Below are 23199 nucleotides of genomic sequence, written 5' to 3' on the forward strand. Positions count from 1 at the left end.
AATAACTGGAAACATTCATCAATGATTCTTTTCAGAGCCAGAAATGGAAAGTCATCAAGGAAACTTCTGGTAAACCAGCTGGTTTACAGAAAATCTCAAACATATGATTAACTATTGAACCATACATTTCAAGACTACAATGTATAGTACCCCTCCTTCCTCTTACATCCCAAGATGCACCTCCATCCTCAGCACTGGATCACTAGCTGACTAGCCATTCCCCTCTCTGGTTGAGACAGGTCAGCCATCTCGCTCACCTGTTGAGACTGGCTAGCCATCAACCCGTTTTTGTGTTTGCGTGTACACTATTAAACGTGTTCAGTTTCAGGTTCTCAAATGTCACAGTGTGCGACAAAAAAAGCATCACTTCTTGTGAGCGTCCTGTTTGTGGCTATGTGATGGGGTCATATATTTGTGAATCGCATTACATTTGTGAATCAGTTACGTTTATGAGTTACATTTATTTGTAAATAATACAAACAAATGAACCATGCACTATATTTACTATTGAAAGGAAAAGGAAGTCGATCGTGTTATTCGTAGTTGTTGTTGATTTTTCGAATTCTGATTGGTTTGCCTTGCTTTATCCGTCTCATTACACTGCCACCTACAGGTTCGGCATAGTTATTATGGCGCTCAGAGGCGTATTTATGCGGGTTCATGTAAAAAGAAACATTTTTGAAAACGATCTTGTGTGCACAACGTTATTTTTGAAAATGGAGGGACAGAAATATTAGTTTCTGTAAATACCCGGCTATGTGTAAACGTGGCCAGAAAGTGTGGAGTGATGCAGTTAAAGTGGTTAACAGCAGGGTCGAATCTAGGTCCCCACTTTTGGGAGTGCTAAGCCCCTAGATAAAACCTATTATTTTTCTTGTGACGCAGCAAAACTAGGGGGGGTCTGGGTGCATGTTCCCCCAGAAGACATTTTTGAAAATATCCTTTTGAATAGTGTCCTCTTGTGGGAATTAGGAAGAGAAATGAACACATTTAGATTTAAAATATGAAGAAAAAAATAATACGTAAAAAATACGTTTTGTTTTACACAAATAATTTTGGGGGGCTAATGAAAATGTTGGGCTAGATACGCCCATGGTTAACAGGGTATTGGTGGCAGTTGGTGGCAGTGGGTGGCAGTGTTGGTTGGTGGCAGAATAATCATCATATGACATGCTCACTTCTGTAATAAAAATGTATATGATGTGATTTCTGTTTTTATCTGACCTTTGATCTGTTCAATAAAATATGTACGTTCTTCCATGATGTGTCACGGCCACAGCCATTCCCCCCGTTTTGGCTTTTCCCTGCCCTATTGTCTTCACCTGCCTCGTTTAGTGGTTTGTCTCGTTAGTTTCATTGTGTCCACCTGTGTCGTTTGGTTCTGGGTATTTAGGTTCCTGTTTTGTGTCCAGTCTTTTTGTCTTGTCCTTACCCCTATTATGTGAGTACCCTTTCTGTGTCCCTGGCTTCTTTCAAGAATAAACCTTTTTTTTCCAACATGGCTGCATACTCCCTTGCATTTGGGTCATACCCCACCACTCATCATGACATGATGTTGAAAAAAGAAATTATTATCTTGGTCCTTTCAGGAAAATACTCCTTTTATTATATAAAATTATATTTTATTGTGCTGACTGCTGCAAACAATGAGATCATCAGCTACATAATCAGATTGAAAGAACTGTATACGTCAATAAATTGTGTCAATGATTAGTCACTCTAGGGAAACTGGACTTGTGACCTTATAAATGATGTAAAATCCATAAATAAAATAATAAACTCTAGTCTGTGTGACAGTAATTACGTCTCTAATAATGATACATGTAGTAATGGATAATCGTCCATATAGAGTTTTTTAGTTTTCTCATATTCATCATAAACACCCAATCTTGATTACATCTCTACTATTTCATGTGACACATGTAACACTTATAGAAACCCAATAAAAAACATGACTTCCTCATAACTGATCAGATGTTTCAGCGGATGGTCCCCCCCACTCCTCCCCCCAAAAAGGACAAATTCTCATAACACCAAACCACCTGTCCAAAAGAACATCGAATACTCAAAATGTTAAACACAGTCAGTCAATTGCCACAACTACGCCACCAAAATGTGTATTTGCATTTAATGTACAGCACCTTCTGATCATTGGGTAAACCCTAACAGCAAAACTAGACAGACTGTTGAAATCCTGCTGTTGTCAATGTAATAGGTTGCCTGGACACACAAATATAAGAACAACTCATTTATTTGAGTATTTATCCCATTAGTATCTTGGTATTTGCTGAGTCATATGATGGATGAGGTAATACCAGAAGCGGAAGTGGGATGGTTAGCTATGTTTGTTCTACCTGAAAGGCATGGGCGTATCTAGCCCTTTTTTGGGGGGGCTGGAGCCCCCTCCAAAGTTTCATTAGCCACCCCAAATGTTTTCTACAAAAAAAATATGATTTTCTTTCATATTTTAAATATGAATGTGTTAATTTCTCTTCCTAAACCCCACTAGAGGACACTATTTAAAAATATATTTTCAAAAATGTCTTCTGGGGGAACATACCCCCAGACCCCCCTAGTTTTGCTGGGTCACAGGAAAAATTATAGTTTTTATATAGGGGCTTAGCCCCCCCAAAAGTGGGAACCTAGATTCACCTGAAAGGTACCTTGGAAAAAGCCAGTAAAGCAATTAAATGTGTAACGGAGTCGCGTCATTCTTTTATTAAATATCAGTCAAGATATTACAATGTGTAAGCCCATCACTCTTACTAAAAACAATGAAAAATATCCACTACTGTTCATAATATTTTCATTTATCATTGTGTCATTTCAACTCGCATAATCTATTCCCTCACGTTATTTGATTGGCTCTACTCTTAAAAATAATTCATCTTACAGTGCATGCACAAACGCGAGGAGAAAGGTCAGAAGAAAGGTCCAACTAAAGGTGGAAGTGTGTATTAATGTTCAGAAATTAATCAACATTAGTGAATGAAAATGGATGGTTTCATCAGACAATAAACATATTGTTACAAAATAATAAACAAACTTGAAATCATTAAAGGTTTCCCATTTTCAATTTCAATATACCAGAGCTTATCTGCTTGCAAAACAGAATCTTCCTATTTTATAATATGTGATGTTTGATCTTTCTTTTTTTTCTATGCAGTGCTCAATACTTTCAATCATTGTCGAGTGTACAATGTTAGTCATTAATTTTCAGACCTCTGTTTTCGTTTGAGTGCAGTCATTGTCACACTTGCGATCAAACCGACCGCTATGGCTACCACGGCGATGGATATGACAATTGCGTTGATGTTTACACCATTACCAGGACTTTCAATGTACCCAATTACCTTAGTTACTTGAGCAAGGTTGGAAGTTTCAGAGGAAAGCATATCATTGTCAACTGCTTTAACTGCAAAGAACAGAGTGGTGCCGTTTCTCATTGTTCCATGGGTGGGAGTGAAGGAGAGCTGTTCAGAGGATCCAGATTCACTTGGTAGCAGGTTAGATGAGTTGATCAGATGAGCGTTGCTGAAGTTGGATCTGAGCACATCAGGATCCTCACTGTAGCGGATCTCGTATTCACTCGCTGAAAATAAATTATACGTCAGGTACTGGTGATGTACAGTCACTTGTCTCGGCAAAGCATCTGAAACAGAAGCCATGTCGTGGGAGTACACATTTGTTCTCACCTGTGCCCTTGTCAAAGTCATCCCCAGGTGCAGTCCAGTTGAGCAGCACTCTGTCCTTCACCAACTCTGCGTTCAGGTCTGTGATTTTGTTGGGGGGGAATATCAGCCTACTAGAAACTTGAGCAAGGTTGGAGGTTTCAGAGGAAAGCATATCTTTGTCAACTGCTTTAACTGCAAAGAACAGAGTGGTGCCGTTTCCCATTGTTCCATGGTTGGGAGTGAAGGAGAGCTGTTCAGAGGATCCAGATTCACTTGGTAGCAGGTTAGATGAGTTGATCAGATGAGCGTTGCTGAAGTTGGATCTGACCACATCAGGATCCTCACTGTAGCGGATCTCGTATTCACTCGCTGAAAATAAATTATACGTCAGGTACTGGTGATGTACAGTCACTTCTATTTAGGCAAAGCATCCGAAATAGGAGCCATGTCGTGGGAGTACACATTTGTTCTGACCTGTGCCCTGGTCTAAGTCCTCCCCAGGTGCAGTCCAGGTGAGCAGCACTCTGTCCTTCACCAACTCTGCGTTCAGGTCTGTGATGGTGTTGGGGGGGAATTTCGTCGCAGTAGGAACACCAGGGGACAGATTCACAGTGAAGCTCTCACCTATGGCTGTCCTGCTGAAGATGCCAACATCTGCCACTAGGTCCTCCTCACCAACAGAGGGCTTTGGTGGATTGAGCTCCAGCTTTCCTGAAGGGACAGTCATCAAACAGTTAACTGAAGAAGGAAATCAGTGAGGCCTAGGTTACATTTGATGTAGTTGGCAACATAAGACTATAGATTTTAAATGGTTGAAGTCTTTCACATTAATTCACACACAAATCCATAGTGTTCAAAAACGTTGTGTATAATGGAGCCATACCATCAACCACATATCCAGGTATGTACATGGCACCACTGTGTCTCCTGAGGGAGAATTTAGCTTTTCCATTTTCGTTCTGTACTCTCACTTTCAAGTTGTATTTCCCACCTTTCATTTTTGTAAAATATTTGGAATAGATGCCATCGTTTCTGAAAGCATCGGCACCTTAAAAGAAGACGTGTGAGATAATAATGAAGGCAATGACATGTATGAAATGTAAAATTCTTTATTGAAGATATCCGGGCGAATTTATGGTTTTGCAACTCTTTTCTCACTCACCCGCTCCATTATCTTCCAACTTGATATCTTGTTTGTCTCCAGCATCAGACTCCAGAGTAGCTCTCACGTCTGCCAGTATGACAGGAAGTCCATTTTGACTGACCTCTGCAAAAACCACCATGGCTTTGGCACCGTTACTGGACTGTTGGTTCATATGAGTCTTCACTGTAACAGGCGGCACGTCCGCACTGACCGCACGACTGGTCGCTGTTATTGACATAGTTTGTGCATTTCCCTTGTTGGTAATGTTGTACGTCCATTTTCCTGCCTGGGGTTGAATAGGACATGAAACATAAACACTTAATGAACTTTCCTATACATGTCTATAAGTACAAATATATTCCATGAACATTTCAAAAGAATTTAAGTAAACACACACCTCTGCTGTTCCTGGAATATTCAGGGTGAGAGAATTCCCTAGAGGATCAGGTTTAAACGTAACAAATTGCTGTCCAGAGGGGCTTTCTACAAGGATGGTTGGTGGTGGCTTTTGTTCATAGAGGATCAGAAAAGCTGTGTTGTTTCCAATTGTCTTGTCAATGGACACAGTCCCACTGAATAAGCCAGACCCACTCACAGGAAATCCAAGGCTTTCAAGCTGTTGGGTAGAGATGGCAGATAGTGAAAACAGAGCACTAAATAAGAAGCAGATGAATGTTTACGTATCATCATGGCGACTACAGTCATCTGACCTGGATTGTCTGTTGTGTCGGATCTCCATCAGAAGTGGTTAGTGAGGCAAAGACATCCACAAGCTCGTTGGAATTCAAAGTATCTCCTGCATAGAAGAACTTACCACCTACAAATTGTAATGAAGAAAGAACGAATGATCAAATTATAGTATTATATATAATAATGAAGTATTTCTCCACAGTGCAATCAAAAGGATGGACTGGCTGCATGCTTGTAAAATCATTTCAAAGCATGTTCTATACCTCACCTGTTTCTTTAGACATGTCTTCCATAAGTGGATCTCCATTGGGTCCTAAACTAATTGTGTGTACTGTAGCACCACTTGCGATGGCTTTGGGTATGCAATCTATTGGTCCATTAGACTCTCCATCAGTCAAGAAAATAATTTATTTTCCATTTGAAAACCCGTCAAGTGTTTTGAGAACCTGAAATATAAAGTAAATGTTCACTGATGCCATCTAGTCAGAGTTTATATTGAATTCAATGGATCAATTCTTCTTTTCTTGAATTACCTCTAATCCTGTATCAAGACCGCGACATATTTGTGTGCCACCATTGGGGTTGGTGGGCAGTGAATCAGACAGCATTTCTCTGGTCTCCAAATTATCAATTAAGGTCAATGGTTTTAGGACTGAGGCAGTTGAGTGAAAGGTGACAATCCCAGCATAGGATTGGTCTTCAATAATTTGCTTCAAGAAAAGTGAGGCTGCTTGACGTTGTCTTATAATTCTCGGACCCTAAGAAAAAATGCAAAATATATTTGTCTCAGCACAACAACAGCACATATACAGTCTGTTTATTGTTGATCCCATTTCAGAACTAAGTTACTCAATACATTTAAATCACTTTCGTGTCTGCACAATAAAAACATAATTACTGTAACAAAACATACTGTACCTGCATGCTTCCTGAAACATCTAAAACGAGACAAACTACTCTTTGTTGTCTTTGCACCACTGAGAATGTGGGTTCTGGTCTGGGTGATGGAAAAGAACTAGAAGGGATATTTTCCACGCTGGAAGAAAATATAACTTCCTGTACACTCCGGCCACCACACATCCTGTTCTGCATGTTTGGAGCCTTAGTGTTGTGATTTTCTTTATTGCAGAACTCGACTACCTGGGCAGAGACAACAAGTACAAATTAGGAGTCTATTGCTAATAAAAATAAAAAAGATCAATTACAATGCATTCTTGATTCAATTAATCATTTTTAAACGGTAAGGAACGCAGAAAGAAAAATACAGACACATCAGTGAACATACAAACAGCGGTTTTAGAAACAGCATTCATACACTGCACAACCTGGAATTGTAAGTCATCAGACAGATAGATTGTACCCACTGAGGCAATACTCTGAAGATACATAACGGATGCTTTGGCCGTTTGAGGTTTAAGCGGCATGAATTCACAGTCGTTCGGCTTCCCGTTGATAATGGTCGGTGTGCACGTGAATCCGGAGCGGGATCGCCACACTCCTTTAATATCCTTAGAACATCTAGACATTTATTGTAGAAAACAGTTTATGAGTAGTGTGGGGCTTTAAATACAGGTCAACTGCAGTCAAGTTTATGTTTAGTTTCAAGTGAACTTTTAAGCGTGATGGATACAGGAAAAGTATTTAGCGTGACCATGTTAAAACAATAATATCTTATGCAACTGACATATCATGAGTTAGAATATAAGCTTAATAGACATAATCAATGTTCAATTCAATCCTTGCTGTACTTTAGTGAGATCTCTTCCTAATATATCATTTGTCTTGTAATATTGAATCAACATTACCTTGTAGCCTCCAGTTTTCCATCGTCTATATAGAAGGGTTTTCTCTCATCATATTCATCATAAACACCCCATCTTAGATGTGCCCATTCATGTACAAGGACCCTACCTACAAACAACAGTTAAAGGTTATCCAGCATTTGTATTATTTAAGGTACAATCACTGAAGGAAATGCGTGCAGTACCTCTGGGTCCATAGAATTTAATGAGTTTATCATTTATCAGGAAATCAGGAGTCAGATGGATATAGCGACCCTCACTGCCACATTCCCCATACTGAAGAGTGTAAGGATCATTCCCCTCTGGTAATCTTGGCTCATCTATTATGATATTGGCCTTAAAAAAAAGTTTTAAAAAGTTTAAATCTAATACGGAGAGAATAATATAAAAACAAAGCACACAGATGCTGGTTCATTATTCATTATTTATGTGATGATGAAATATTTCAGTTTAATAAAAACGAAAATTGTACCTTTTCATATGTTTCAGTATTTGCTATGGAATATTTTCCTGTCCACTTTGGGGGTACTAATATCGTCACATCCTTGAAGTACAATTTGTTGTTCATCACTTGAAATAAATACAAGGAGGCATCAGACACCATTTCCTAAAAGAATGAATTAATAGTTATATCAGGGCGAGTGACTTAGAGTGGTCCACAGTATGTCATGCCAAAGTCAAGGGATTTGACTGAAGTCCACATTTAAAGTAGATCCAGGCTAAAATATATGTATTTTGTAATGTTCATATCGTAGAATATAAATTTCTATCTTACCTTGATTCGTTCAATGAGCAAAGGATCTTCAGTCACAGAGGGGTTGATAGCTATTAGAATATCTGTGTACCCATAGCCATCAAGTCGGATCCCACAGGTAAATCCTGACAGGTATAACATTACGAGCACAACTACCACTTTGGAGGTCATGGTTCAAGTACTCAGTTAGGGTGGAATGTGAGCCGAGATATATGCCATTCCCAAGGGAATTTAGTGAATGATTCACAAAGATAAAAAGAGGTACACGTATCAGGAGGGGAGTGGTTTTACAGTATGGCAGTAAGTTATAGTCATAAGAATCTAATCTGTTATGTAACACAAACTATACTGGAAGTTGTCAAACATTCTGTGTTTTAAACTATATTTTAGATTTTTGGATTTGTAATCATTCAAACAATTATTGTCAAATTTCTTGATCAGATGTCTTGCATCAAAATATAAAATGTTTTGTTTAATTTGTGGATTTTCAGCATATTATTTTGTCAGATGAGGTTAGATTTCCACAGTTCCACATCAAACTGTTAGAAAAGTACATGCCTGTTATTGTATACATGTATCATAAATATACCTGGCTTAAACACGAATGTATTTGATAATAGAACAATCATCATGTGACATGCTCACTTCTCTAATAAAAATCAATATTACGTAATTTTTTTTCCCTGCCCTTTGATCTGTTCAGTTACATTCTTCCATGACGTCGAAAAGAAATGTGTTTATCTTTGTCATTCCAGCAAATGCTCCTTTCAGTAAATGATATTTTATTGTGCTGACTACTGCACACAATGAGCTCATCAGCTCCATCATCAGATTGAAAGAACTGCGGACAGTTCAGCTGTTACAATGATAAGACAGTCCGAGGGAACTGGACTAGTGAACTTTGATGCTTCACACTAGATAAAGCCTATGAAAAACAGGGTTTACTTGCTCTATAAACTCAAAACAATTAGGTGTTTACATTTCATTGCAGTGTGTGTGTCTGTGTGTCACCAAATCAACTAACCAACACCCTAGCAACCACCCACCCCCTCCAATTTTTTAAAAAGATTTCCTGGACACACAAATATGAGAAAAAGTCATTTATTTTAGTATTCATCCTATTAGATATTTTGGTCTCGTTGGGCATCCAATCTCTCCTTCCTGTTTGGCAATATCACTTCATCACACCATATGTCATCCATGAAGAAAACCCTTTGAAAGAAGTTGATTCAAACTGTATTGTGTGCTGTCAGTCAGCACTGCTCATATTATGGATGAAATCATCTTTATCACACTGTGAAGGTTTTTTTTTCCTGTGTGCACAAAGTCAAATATGTTCACATCAAATCAATTACAGTACCCAGCGGCATCATGGGCATTCGTGTAAGAAGTCATTAGAGGTGTCCAACTCCATGCTGTCATAACACCCCCCCACCAGAAGAGAGCAGCACAATCTCAGTAATAGCACCGTTTCAATCATGTCACAACTGGTGGACATCATTTGGGCACTACCATGTCCTCTGGTGTTCAGATCCCAGTTGTGCCAACTTAAAAGGATGTTCCCTATCATGGTGCTGAGGGAACTAAGCAGGGGTTAGTGAACTTGACAGCAGCTCAAATGGTTGCAGGTTTTTTTTATCTTCCCTTGTGCTGCATGTCACTGAGGAGAAACGTTTCTGCTAAATAAATTGCATTATTGTATTATTTGCAGTTTATTTTTTATTTTTTTATTTCACCTTTATTTAGCCAGGTAGGCTGGTTGAGAACAAGTTCTCATTTACAACTGCGACCTGGCAGTGCTCCATAGACATTGGCTCTGTGGAAGGTGCTTTGTATACTTAACACGTAAGAGATTCAGATAAGTCAAAGGAACCATCAGATTTTCTATACTCTTGCTGTTTTCACAAGTAGCCATGCACAATCTCGCTGAGTTTAAATCAGGGCTCTCCACATGCACTCCTGCACAGCAACCGTACTTTACGTTTTCGCTCGTTAACACCAGTTAGGCTGTATCTAACCTTGTTCCTCTTGTCAGCCAGCTGAATATTTGAATTGGGTGCTACTGTGGAGTCGAGTTGGAGCCAAAACACAGAGCACAGAAGGGGGTGTTATAGGGTGTGCTGGCCAGGTTTCTGTTGTGAAGTGAGAGGCAGCGATGTGGGCTGGTGGATGGGTTATGGGTCAGGTAAACCCAGCCTTACTTCCCTTACTTGACTTGCCCTACCTACTCTCCAACCCTGTTTCAGTAGAACCACTGTCCTGTAGGTTTTAAATGCATAAATGTAAACGTAAAACCTACAGGACAGTGGTTCTACTGGAACAGGGCTGGAGAGCACCGCGTGTGTGTGTGTATGTGTATAGCGTGTAGTGTGTATGATACCGTTGGCTTTTTCTCGAAAAATCGGCTGATGAATGAATTTCAAGTTGCCAACAGACCGTCATGAAGGAGGTCTCCATTCCCTCCCCGGAGCCGGCTCATGATGTGAGAAATTCCTCTTGGAGGTGAAAAAACACACCTCGCTAAGCCTGTGTTTAATGGGGCCATGCATGATCTTTTAAACATCTTTGTTTTATCCAAGGATTACGCCTAGACTTGGCATGAACGGTGTCTGGCTGTGACCACCTCATCATCTGCCATCAAGATGATTAAAGCCTCGTCACTGAAACAAATTGTCCTTCCGTTTTGGTTGTTTCATCGTCTCGAGGACTTCTCAGCGCACAGCTGTCCACCCTGTTAGGCTGTTGCCACTGAGGTGACCTATGACCTTTTACAAGCTTGTTTGTTCCGGTTTGATGATACTGAGAAAGTATATTTAGCTGGGGAGGGGGGGTTCTGACATGATACAGTGTGTCAGTGTGTGTGTGTTTGTGTGTGTGTGTGATGGAGGTTCTATTTGGTGAGGGATGTGTATGTTTTTTGTGTGTTTCGGTGACTATGCTCGGTTTCATTGGTCTTCGTCTGTGAACATAGCTGTTTGTTTTGTGTTCCTCCCCTTTGGAAAGCAGCCCTATCAACGCTTATCTTTAGTTCATAGTTGATACTTCTTGAGCTGTTGATCCCCATATTCATCAAAACGGTTCATCCAAGCTTCTCTCTCTCTCTCTCTCTCTCTCTCTCTCTCTCTCTCTCTCTCTCTCTCTCTCTCTCTCTCTCTCTCTCTCTCTCCCTCTCCCCCTCCCTCCCTCCCTCCCTCCCTCCCTCTGTCTCTTCCTACTTTGTCTGTCTCTTTTCTTCCCTCCCTCTTTCCCTCTTTCCTTCTATGTCTATTTCCCTCCCTCTCTCTCTCCCTTCGCCATATTCAGCAATGATACATATGCACTCAGACGTAACTGAGATGGAAATAGCATGTCCTGTCATGGCAGGTCGTTTTTTTGGGATGGTAGCTTCCTTCAGGCAACGAAGAGACGGCCGGCTGTTTGTTTAAGTTTTGGAGTCGACATTCGTGTTAAAGCATGTTATTCTTTTATTCCTACATCTCATGGGGAGTGTGCAAGCCCTGCACCATCCAGCCCTGGCCCTCGCTCTCGCTCTCACTCTCCCTCTCCGTCAGTCTCTCTCACACTTTCTCCCACCCTCTCACTTACAAACACACACACACGCACAACATTTACGTGCTGTCACTAGCAGTACACACGCCCACGCTGACCCACAAACGAAAATCACGTCCGAATACACACACGTCCACACTCCTACACACTCCTACACACACGCACTGTGTTTTCTCTGGTCACTTCACACGTGTGATTTATAACCTGAGCGGTGGCATTCTTCAGAGTATTACATAAACTGTGAGCCATGTGAGCGCTGCTGCTTGTCGGGGCTCGTGGCTCGAGCGTAGACGGGGATACCATCTATAAGATGTCTTTGACTGAGTAATGGAACGTGTGTGTGTGTGTGTGTGTGTGTGTGGGGGGGGTGTTTTTCCGAATCACATGGTCCATGGGATCCAGCAGAGAGGGAGGCTGTGGGGCAGTGACACTGTGCCCTTCTCTGTTCTGTTCCGTTCCAATCAATTCAATTTGAAGCCTCACGACTAAACAGTTGATTGACATAGCGAGACATCCACCAGCAGAAAGTCATGGTTTAACCTGTGTTGCAAACTAAGTTCTTTTTTCCAATACGTCCGTTGAAATGAGACAACATCAGGCTCCACCCTTTTTTGACAAAATTCAGTGGTGGATGAGGCTGATGTTGGATCGAGGCGGTACCAAAATACATTTGGACGTTGACCAAGCGCTTCCTTGAGGGGACCAAATTCAAGGCAATCTGCGAAACAGATTTGTCACTGCAGAACAGACTGCGGCGGAGGCCCCTCTCTCTGTATGTTCTGCACATTTCACAGAAGAATGCTTTGAGTCGACTCCAGCAACATCGACGCTCTGAATGCTTAATTCAAAAAGCCCCGCTCTATCCCTCCTGTCAATCATCCATTCCCAAACACCAGAGACGGAGTCCTGGTAGCTCGAGACGGTCACCACCTGGACCCCCAAAACCTGGCATCCCGATGTTTGAGTCGAAAAGTGTGATTGTAGCTTTTGACCTGGTTTCGCTATGTCGCAGATTGACAGGGCTTTCGACCCGAGGCTGCATGATGCGTGTTCGACTAGGCTGAGTGTTTCTAAGTAGCATGAGCTGCAGAGAGGGTCAGTGTGCGGGTGTTTGATGTGGGGCTGAGGTAGAAAGGTGCATGTCGGGGACGTGACAACAACCTCAGCGTCTGGGTCAATGCTGTCTCTCTGTCTGTGCGGCTCTGGCTGCCACAAGTCCCTCCTTCCTGGGCTAGCATTTGACTGCTGTTCTTCAACCAGGCAAAGACCACCATCCTTCTGCTCCAACATGGACTGTTTGTATGTCTGCCTGCCTGCCTCTCTGCCTCAGCCCTTTGCTGTCTGTCTGTCTGCCTGCCTGCCTCTCTGCCTCAGCCCTTTGCTGTCTGTCTGTCTGCCTGCCTGCCTCTCTGCCTCGGCCCTTTGCTGTCTGTCTGACTGTCTGTCTGTCTGCCTGCCTGCCTCTCTGCCTCAGCCCTTTGCTGTCTGTCTGTCTGTCTGTCTGTCTGACTGACTAACCGGCTGGTTGCCTTCCTGCCAGCCTCTGTTTGGAGCAACTCCATCATCCTGCTTCTTCATGTGAACTTCTGCTTGTACTGTAATGTTCATAAGAAGTGACTGCTCGAAAAGGGTCACTGTTTTTTAGAGCCTTGCTCCAAGCACACGAGGAATCCGACAAATCTCTTTCGAGGAAGCCGGCACAGAGAGGGAAGTTCGACCGTCCGTCTTATTTAAAGGCTGGCTTTGTCTCTGAGGCATTCAGTCTGTCAGTTATCTATTATGATCAAGAGGGGTGTGAAGTAGGCTGAAGGAGGAGGTGAAGGAGGTCGGCGGTACGTTTTCCACCGCTGCGGTAGGGATGGTGTGTGTCTGTGTCTGTGTGTGTGTGTGTGAGGGGGTGGGGTGTGCACCCGTCTGAGGGGCAAGGTCAGACACAATCCGTGGGATGGACACGGTTTGCAGATCAAAGGTGTGACCCTCAGTGCCCCAAAACAACCCAATCACCTCCTCTCACATGAGGGGGCTAATGTGCATCTACACTCCACCTAACCCAACCGTCTGATGACCTCAGGGGTCATCGTGATGCCCTCCCCCCCATCCCCCCCTTCCCCCGTTCACCTCTCACATGTTGACGGTGTCGGCTTTGTGTCGCGCTTCGGATGCCTCTGTGTGAAACAGGAAAACTTTGGATGGCGTTGCGCTGTAGCCGATGGGAATGTTGTTTAGATGTGTCGATGAGGTGGAGTGTCTCTCCGGCCATGGGTCCATAGCTCTGGGACCGCTTTGGCCAGCGGACCCCTGGGACCACTCAGGTCCGAGGGAAATGTGGAAGTCAGGGGAGGAAGTTGGAGGAGAGACAAAAAAGAGAGAGTGAGATGCGTAAGAGAGTGCGAGAGATCGATCGATCTTTGATGGTGTATGGCTCGCCCACTCAACAGAAGATGTGTAAATAAAAAGCATAACGACGGGGGCGTGTGTGTGTGCGGGGGGGGGGGGTTGTCCGTGTGTCCTTACGCAGCACTGCGTATTTAACTCAGCTTAGCGTGTAGTTATGGGAGTGTTAACGCCTGTCAGTTACGTGGCCGTTCCCCTTGGCGGCAGGTGTCCGCTTGACCCTGCTTCTAATAGGACGACACAGTTCAGCTGACCTTCTGGTCGTAGAATGTGCCGGGCTACTGATGTGGGCCTAACACACACTGGCAGAGGAAGAGGGGATTGTTTGCTGGATGTTTTCGAACGGTCCATCGGTTACCTTTGCGTGACAGGCTGCCTGTAAATTCATAAACATTTGGAAAAGCCAGCACATTTACACAGCCAGCACAAATGGATGCTGAGCTATTTTAATCCTCTATCTGTATACGCCATGGAGATAAAAGCGCAAAATGAATATACTTGTTTTTCTTTTTAATTAAGGCAACTCATATAGGTCAGTTCCTGTAGTGACCCAGGGTCTGTGCAGTGTGTTGGCCTCCCAGTGAAGAATCCCTCAGTTTGACGGTTACGAGAAGGACCTGGTTAAAACCTGTTCTCACAGGAAGAGGCTCCCTTCAGCGTGGTGGGTGGGGTGATTGGAGGGATTGGAGCTGGTATATTAGATTCCACGTAGATTCTACGATTCAACATGGCTTTGCCACTAAAGACACACACACACACACACTTTGAGGACTCTTCCTCTCTCTCAAACGATCGCTCTTCCGTGTCTTCCATTGCTTCCCTGCCCCATTTTGCTTCTTGACACAAGGGTGCGATGTGATTTGTGTACAGACAGAGCGACAAGAGAGTGAGGGAATGAAGAGTGAAATGATCTGAGGAATTAGAAATGATCTGAGTGGCTCTGTTGCCCGGGACTAGTCATGACGGTATGGCTATTTACACCAACAAGCCCATCTGACCGTTAAACACACGGGGAATTTCAGAATCAAACCTGAACTACACTCACGAACAGTTCTATTTGTGGTGTGGAGCAATTCTGCCAAATCACCATGTTGTTCTATTTGGACGCTTTTCCCGAGTACAATTGGGATGCTATTAGCACAGGGTGAGAGCAAACCCAATAGCGGTGCTCACAGAGGATGTGGGGGGTGTCGATAATGGCTGGATGCTTCAGAAAGCGTTTTATAGAGTGCCAGGGGCCCACTTATTCTGTGTGTCGAAAATCGCTCGCAGACGGTGAGCGGTCGGGATCGACATGTTTTCTTCTACCTCGAAATCGCTCGGACTGTGACGCCGTTCTCGTTCCTTACTGGGGGTCTGAGTCCTGCGTTTCTCTCTTGACGCGACGCGTCCATGCCAGCGTGTGGGTTTTGAAAGAGGCTACAAGCAGGAGACAGCCACTACCAGAGCCAGACAGTCATCCGGTTCACCTCGAATGATTCCGACCCATCTGGCTTCCCGTCTGTCTGGACGGCTCCAAGTTTAGGCCCTGCTGCCAGCGACATTCCGTAAGCCGGCGTGACGGCGACATCGGCTTCGGAGCGGAGCTTTCTGGAGCTTTCCGGGGATGTTCTCCCTAGGGAGTTGCCCATCCAGGACGGAACAGTTACTGTATGAGGTAACGGTGGTGGAACTGTGTGTGTGTGTCCACTGACTCCTGAACCCTGTGTCCCAGCTGACAGGCGGGGGGGTGGGGGGTAGGGGGGGTGGGGGGGGGTGGGGGGGGGGGGTGGGGGAGCCATGCCTGAGTGGCCAGCAGGGCAAAAACGCAGCAGAAGCGAGACTATTTTTGCCCTGCGCACACAGGACAGCTGATGGACACAGGGACAAGAGGGATAAACTTGTGATGAATGAGGGACAAAAGGTGTCTGTTTCTGCCCCCCCTCCCCTACTCCTCTGGAGAACTGGACACATGATCAGGGGTTGAGGGCATACACGTGAAACAGTGGCGCTCAAAGCTTAGCTCTCAAAGCAGGTCGTTTACCCGGCAACTGGTAGGTTATTCATATCAACCGGGTCACGTGTGTTTCTGACGGTCGAAAAAATGAATCGAGGCCCGGTGTCAACGCTGGGTTCTACCGTTCCTGTGTCTCAGGTGCTGGAAGAGAAAGACAGAGAAACTTGTCCCTCCCTTCTTCCTTCTCTCCTCCCCCTGGTCGTTGTCGTGGAAACCAGGGTGCCCAGCATGCCGTCTGGAGGAGGAGTAAACAGTTTTCCTGGTAACAATTTTCTCTGCAGTTGTTTCTGATCTCCAGCAGAACACTGTGTTTTATGTTTATTCTCAAAAGGAATGAATGTCTGCTTTCCATTACTTTGTGTTTTGTACTTTAGAGTGGACACACTACGGCCTTGCGAGAGCCCGACTGCAGTTTTTTGCGTATCCAGATGGAGATGTGGCGATGAAGTTGCTCTCTCCCCTCACATGGACCCTTTCTGTGGGTTATTAGAGGTACTCTCGGGCCCCTTTGGTTTATGCGCAGTGAGATATGAACCACCATGAAATTGTCAAATCCCAAGCCCACCATTCATGTCAAAGCCATGAGCGCTTCTTTGGCAAAAAAGAACCTGCAGGACGTCTCTCGTCCTCTCTTTTCTCCAAGCTTTCTGTGCCATTTTGCCCCCCCCCCCCCTTCTTGACTTCTCATGCATCCAATTCGAGTAGCATTGCTGTTGGTTCCATCACCCAGGCACCTATGGCCATGAGCCATCCCTGTACCCGGGGAAAAGCAGTCCAAGAAGGGGGGCAGGGAGGCCGTGAGCCAGCCCCGGTATCACTGGCACCGTCTGGGATGAAGCAGCCTTTTGTCAGTGGAGTCGAGCAGCGCTCACACATCCCTCCCCTGATGCGCCCTCCGTCTCGGTTCCCTAATCTGGACCAGATGACAATGGGAGGGGGGGTTCGGGGGGGTGGTGGAGGGGGAGGGGGAGGGGGAGGGGGAGGGGGAGGGGGAGGGAGGAGCCAGGAGGGAACCGAACCTGAAAGGTAGCGCGGGGCTTGCGGCCAAGGCAGACATGCGAAATATTTCCGCTCCTTCTTTAAGTGCGGGAGAGGGTCGGTGGCGTGCTGGTGTGAACTCTTCCCCGGGGCGGCACTTCAGCCCATGAAAGGACAGCCTGTAGTCCTGCCCCCCCCTCCCCCCACCCCCCTCCCCCCCCCCCCACGCCGCCTCTCCCCGCCTCACTCCCATACGCGCCTCCCCCCTACCGACACACCGACCCACACCGCCCCCCCGGCCACCGTCCCGGCTCTCCTGAACTTGAATGCCGCCTCCTGTCGGCCCGCCGTCACGCCAGCTGATTTCCCCTGACAGCTCCCCCCCCCCCCCCACCGGGCTTCTGAAACAACGGAAGTCCGAAGTGCTCCTGCTCCCACCGATGTTGTGGTTTGGGGGTGTGAAGGGGAAACCTGCTGCCTAGTTTGAACTGAACTTGGCTGGCAACAGATTTAGAAGAACAAAATTGACGTGTATTTCCTGTGACTCAATTGAGATGAGTAAAGCATTTACTATTATCTTTAGATGAATGAGTGTGGGAATCCTACACTACAGACCAGTTTAACTTCTTTGAGAAGGTAGAAAATATAACTTCGTACCAGCAGAGGGGTAACAAAATCTGGACAGGAGCATGACAGAGTCAAAATACCTCTATTGTAGACCTGTCTCACTTTGCAGTCAGTTTCCCAGACCCTTAAAGAGAATTCTGGAACATACTGAGCAAGACAGCTTACACCATTGTCATTTTACACATTCATACACAATACTTAGTTTTCTCTGTGTTTGGCATCTCAATGGCTATCATTGTAAACTGCTGCATCCTGATGGTTAAACTCATTATCTTTATTAAATGATCCTCATACGAGCTGGCTACACTTCACACAAAAGTAGCTAACTAAGAATCACTCACTACAACCCTGATAATATCGCTGAGGACCTTTCTACAAAAACATGCCTTTCAAGCCATTCTCTCATCCCTCTTGTAAAATGAAACTGGATTTTTGCGTGAGGGAGTTCTAGTTAGCAAATATAAAGCTTCTCTCTGTTCCATAGCCAGCTTCTCAGAGACTTCCAGCCAGACAGAGGATCAGCTTGAGAGATGAAAGCGAGGTCAAGAGTTTTTTTTTTTTTTTTTAGATGTGTTCTTCTTCTTCCTCTCCCTTTTAAGTCATGCAGCTTCTGCAGACGCCACCCTCTCCTCCCTCCTCCTCCCTCTTCCTCCCTCTTCCTCCCTCCTCCTCCCTCCTCTCCCATTCTCCTCCCCTCTCCTCCCCTCTCCTCCCTCTTCCTCCCTCTTCCTCCCTCCTCCTCCCTCCTCCTCCCTCCTCTCCCATTCTCCTCCCCTCTCCTCCTCTTCCTCCCTCTTCCTCCCTCCTCCTCCCTCCTCCTCCCTCCTCTCCCATTCTCCTCCCTCCTCCTCCCTCCTCCTCCCTCCTCTCCCATTCTCCTCCCCTCTCCTCCCTCCTTCTCCCTCTTCCTCCCTCCTCTCCCATTCTCCTCTCCGCACTACTAGAGCGTCCTCCTACTGGCCGCACACGGAAGATGAGATGTGTCCGGGTTGTATCAGAGTGTAATTCTGAGAGGGAGTTCCTCTCCTGGCAAACCCTTTGCAGGTTTTTATGAATAACTAACTGGCCGTTTCTCACTTGGCCGTTTGGCTTGGATTCAATAGAACACTTTTTTCAATGACTCATGACTTTTTCTAGCGTGCTGGTTGGCCACAGAGCGAACGTGTTACGTTTGTTTCGACAAAATATTGTTTTGCTCATTTGTTTTGTACACTCAATCACTCAATCTATGGTCCAAATCATTGGAGAACGCCCATTTGAAAAAAGGTTCTCTAGTTTTGAACTTTCTAGAAGAGAAAATGGCAGACAGACCAACAGGCCTATACTCTAAACTTTGAGTTGTACTATACCATCAACAATGTGTTTGTGCTCGATGAAAAATGATAGTTGCACATACACACTTTCTCCATTTGCGATAATCTTCTTAAAACCACTGTTGTGGTTGAGCTTGTGGCTACATCACTTCTCCCCTGCTCTGTGCTGACAAGTCTCTCAGGCAATGCCAATTAGTCTAGATTGATTCTGAAAGTCATAATACGTTTGCACATGGATGTAGTCATGCTTATAGTGAGACCAGACCCATAAGAGTGAAACAAATCCCCCGCACCATACCACACTCCTCATATAAAGAGCAGAAGTCTAATAAAAATAGTGATTGAGCACGCAGTCACTCAACACTTCTATCGAGTGGCCTGCCCGAAGCTCACAAACACCTCTCTTATCTTTATTGTCCAAATTGGACCGTTTTAAACGGGCCCCCTGGAAGCTAATCCTGCGACATCACATTTGGCTCTGCATCTTCTCTCGTCTTTTCCTTGGAACTAAGTATGTCGTTTACATGCTCTCAAAGCCGAGACTGGTGCATGATTTATTAAGATGATACCCTTGCTCCAGTAGCCTATTCTACATGTTAACCCTTCATGTTTCTTGTTTTTCTTAAAGCTGAATGTTGACCATGTGAGAGTAGCTGTGGGCTCCAGTGTAAAATAACTCGAATCATATCACGTTTCTGCTAAGCACATATGATTTTCCCTTCACATCTCCTGGAGCAAGGAAGGGAAAGCCATCAGAAGGTTCTAGAGTTGAAGCCCAGGATGCTTTGCAACAGCAAACCCACCAGGGAAACACAAGGGAGGAAAACCAAATGTGGAAAATGTTTTTCCAAATTGAAAACGTGCACACCACAGAGGGTTTCTCACATACAAGTGGACTTCTTTCCCACATCTTTCTCTTGCCTTTTGTGATTTGGAAAATGCTTTTTTTATCCAAAGCAACAAACTGTACTGGGGGGATTTGAACCTGTACCCTGTTGATCTGCAGTCAAATGCTCTACCACTGCTTTACAATCTTCAAGGCCTTCTACAGTATAACAATGACACTTTTCAACAGTTCTGCAAACAACAAACCCACTCCAACAACAATGAATCCACCATGTATAGAATTTCAGCATGTCTTAGCGCCCTTTGTCAGCAGAACGCTTTAGGCACCAGATTGCTTTACATTCTGGCCTTCAAACCCCCAAAACAAGCCAATCTGTTTCTTTCCTCTTATTCGGAATGTGTTTTGCCCCCAACGAGTTCCCTCATGCTTCACAACAGTCTAAACTACCCCCCCCCCCCCCCCCACTGCCCAATCTACAGTTCCCAGGGGGGCAATCCCTTTCCCTCCTCCCGTCCCTTCCTCTCACTCACTCCCTTTCACTCCCTCCTCCCTGCACGCACCTAGCCCCCTCCCATGGTCCCCTTGTGGACCCACAAACTGCCCACACAGTCCCATGGAGGTCTGCCTCTGCTCCACGCGCCAAACCTCTCCCCCTCGCCATCTGTTAAGCACTCGCCCAGCTGTTGTCCACACACTCCCCGTTCGGCAAAATAACAGGTCCTCAGACCCAGTGACACACACCGGACAAAGATTACACAGCCACCCTTGGAGTAATTAGAGAGAGTGAGTCGACTTAACTTTCTCTAGTAGTGCTGACTGGGTGGGAATGACTGATGAGGTCTTTACGGTACCTGTACTTAGACAGCACCGTTGGGTCAGGAAGAATGCATCATTTGTGTTGTGTTTTACCATCTGGGAGGCATGTGCACACTTGTGGGATTCCAAGCCCAAAACGTGCTCTGATAGAAACAACGAATGAAACATTCATTGCTAAGCTCGTTCAGATGTACGTCGTATCTCCGAGTAAAGCACCTGCCACAATCACTATGTGGTCACTCTCTCTGCCTACATAGGCCTGCCATGCTGAGCCGAAAAGTAACGAGCCATCTTGACCATGACAAAACTCTGAATCAAAGTCCAACTAGCCTCCATTCGGGCCACTATGTTTCATGCTCTATCAACCCCCAGCATGCCCTCCTCCCTCAACCCCCACCCCTTCCTTCTTCTTCTGTTTCCCCAGCCGCGGTTGACTTTGGCTCGGACCCGCTACTCTGGGGCCGAGACTTTCCACACACACCACATTTACAAGCTGTTACTATGATATGTTCAGCTGGAAGACAATACGTGCCTCGACCACATGGCGCTTTGGATCCGACTCGAGTAGGAAGCAGGCCTTCTGCTGTTCAGATTACAGCGGTGGATGAAGAGAGAGAGAGAGCCGAGTCAATGGAGGCCGACGCACACGTGAACGTATCCCTCAAAACACCGACGATAAACCCAATCTGCTCTTGGATTCCGGTTTTCGAAAAGTAAGATAAGAACCGCCTAGGGCGGCAGGTGTTAGGGCTGCAACGGCGAGAGGCCATTAAAAGTCATAACTGCAGCGATAAGGTCCATTATGAGGGAGATAAACGTTAAGATGAAGTCTTTGATTGTGTAACTTTGAAACCTCTTGGCAGAATTTGGTTCCTCTCACCACATGGTCCTCTCATCAGCACCCCCCCCCACATGTTCTTCAAGATCCTCTTAGTCATTGTTTGGGAACACTGTCCCATTGACTGCTATTGGGGCTCTGGCTCAGCACAGGCAGATTTACTGGTCATATAATGGATCTGTGATGAAACTGTGAGGGGAACTCCATATGTTTCAGAAGGGTCAGTCCTTCATCCAGACCCATTCCGTTAGGAAGTCAATCTGATTAATGGATACCACTTGGTGCTGTGCTGTTTCCCTCAGCCGAAACTGTTAGTGTTCCATGATGGAGTCATTAATACCCATCTGTTCTTGTAAAGAAAAGATAGACTAAACTCACTTTCAAAGGCAGAAGTTTTCTGAAACGCACTCTTGGTTATGATGCTAAACATCTGACAGACTTTTTATACTTGATCACTGGTTGTCAGCCACTGCAATTCTGATGCCAACTTTTTAAAGAGTTGAAATGCAGTCTCATTTTACGCCGTCAGTCACATGTCTTGATGAGTCGTGCCGCAAAATATATTCAGACTTTTCTTCTGGTTCAAGTTGATAAGTGGAAAGATAAGATAATCGTCTGGGGACTGGCTTGCTGCTCATCTGAGATGTCGCATGACGTGTTTTTGTCACGCTTGTTTTATTGCAAGTTAGCGGGCCACATCTGGAGAAGGCATCACGATCATGATGGCAAACACTGATGTCAACCCCAGGATGCACTGCGGCACGTGCACCATCCTCCGAGACCTCCTCTTTGATGAGGGTAAGAGTGCTTGAATGGAGCCCCCAAAGACCTCTGTAACTTGGAAACCCTCAACAAAACTTTGGTATACTCTCAACAAGATTAATGCTGTCACTCGGAATTCCTATTTTTAGGCCAAGAAGACCGCTTGGTCCAGATTTACTTACCTTAACTGACTTTTACGTGTCAGTCGTCTCTAGGCGGCTAGACGTTGTTGTTTTTCCGTTTCCGCGAATCTGGCTGAGGAGCTTTGCATGGTTCCACCTGGGATTTGAGGCAGGAACTCTGCTGTCTCTTGCGGGTACCACTAAACATCAAACCATATGGGTTCCCCTGAGAGGCTGAGGGAGGCTGAGGGCTGCCAGGATGCAGGGTCGAATCACAGTGCTCTGTTTGTTCTAGGTTAATGGGTCAGTCCACTGGAATTGTGGAAGTGTTGAGCTAGAGGCTGTTTGTTTGGAAAAAAGCTGGTGTCAAGATGCGCCATGTTTTCAGGTGGTAGCTGAGGTTGGGAGGGGTGAGAAATGGATTTAAGGGTGGTGGTGGTGCTGTAGGGGTGGTGCTGCTGTAGTTGTGTTTCTTTGCCATAGTCTGGCTCCACTATTTTCCTCAATACTCGGTTCATGGCATGTAAAGGGGAGCTCAAATGTTGAATGCAAGTGAGTATTAGTTTACAGCTATAAATTATTGAAAAGAAGTGAAGTATTTTTCCCTGAGGCTTTGATTTTCTATTGATTCTATGGTTGTAGTTCTTCATCTTTTTATGGCGTGAACGGTAGCCTATTTTATGATTGTTGTTTGAAGGGACTTTCTTGGGACAACAAGAAAAGCTGATTAGATGGGGGGGCTCAACAGGGTGCTGTTAGTTTGAGCATGGGTCAAAGACCAGAGAGAGTAAGTTTCAATCAGATCCATTCTACCATCCCATATTATGTTAGAAGTGCAGTGTTAGTCCTCCAATCATGTCCAAAAATAAAGGCAAACTAAATTAGGGGGATGA

The 23199-nt window shown here is 45.0% G+C and overlaps 1 protein-coding gene across 3 annotated transcripts; it reads right to left on the bottom strand.

Moving 5' to 3' along the window:
* Nucleotides 1–2818: 2818 nt before the first annotated feature.
* On the bottom strand, nucleotides 2819–8246 carry LOC124487409 (calcium-activated chloride channel regulator 4-like). 3 transcript variants are annotated; one of them, XM_047049726.1, is made up of 11 exons: nucleotides 6427–6552; nucleotides 6042–6266; nucleotides 5777–5954; nucleotides 5529–5635; nucleotides 5216–5434; nucleotides 4837–5104; nucleotides 4558–4722; nucleotides 4149–4385; nucleotides 3696–4043; nucleotides 3549–3592; nucleotides 3196–3211 (listed from the first exon to the last, which is right to left on the bottom strand). In XM_047049726.1, the coding sequence occupies exons 3-11, from the start codon at nucleotides 5799–5801 to the stop codon at nucleotides 3203–3205; spliced, it is 1422 nt and encodes a 473-aa protein (XP_046905682.1). In that variant the 5' UTR covers nucleotides 5802–5954; nucleotides 6042–6266; nucleotides 6427–6552; the 3' UTR covers nucleotides 3196–3202. The 3 variants fall into 3 exon arrangements, 2 of the variants coding, with proteins under 2 accessions (XP_046905681.1, XP_046905682.1); XR_006958374.1 differs by lacking the exons at nucleotides 3196–3211; nucleotides 3549–3592; nucleotides 3696–4043; nucleotides 4149–4385; nucleotides 4558–4722 and adding exons at nucleotides 6873–7026; nucleotides 7314–7419; nucleotides 7496–7646; nucleotides 7783–7917; nucleotides 8086–8246 and having other exon boundaries at nucleotides 5020–5104; nucleotides 6427–6648; XM_047049725.1 differs by lacking the exon at nucleotides 6427–6552 and having other exon boundaries at nucleotides 2819–3592.
* Nucleotides 8247–23199: the final 14953 nt, after the last annotated feature.

The sequence above is a fragment of the Hypomesus transpacificus genome, chromosome 26, assembly GCF_021917145.1.
Source record: "Hypomesus transpacificus isolate Combined female chromosome 26, fHypTra1, whole genome shotgun sequence".
In the NCBI taxonomy this organism is placed as follows: domain Eukaryota; kingdom Metazoa; phylum Chordata; class Actinopteri; order Osmeriformes; family Osmeridae; genus Hypomesus; species Hypomesus transpacificus.

What these genes read in the sequence shown, in the direction of transcription:
- LOC124487409 (XM_047049725.1), bottom strand. Translation starts at nt 5,801, where the DNA reads ATGGAAGACATGTCTAAAGAAACAG. An exon ending in ATATTCCAGGAACAGCAGAG is followed by an intron (nt 5,105 to 5,215) that starts GTGTGTGTTTAC and finishes ATTCAACCCCAG; the next exon opens with GCAGGAAAATGGACGTACAA. An exon ending in GTTGGAAGATAATGGAGCGG is followed by an intron (nt 4,723 to 4,836) that starts GTGAGTGAGAAA and finishes TCTTCTTTTAAG; the next exon opens with GTGCCGATGCTTTCAGAAAC.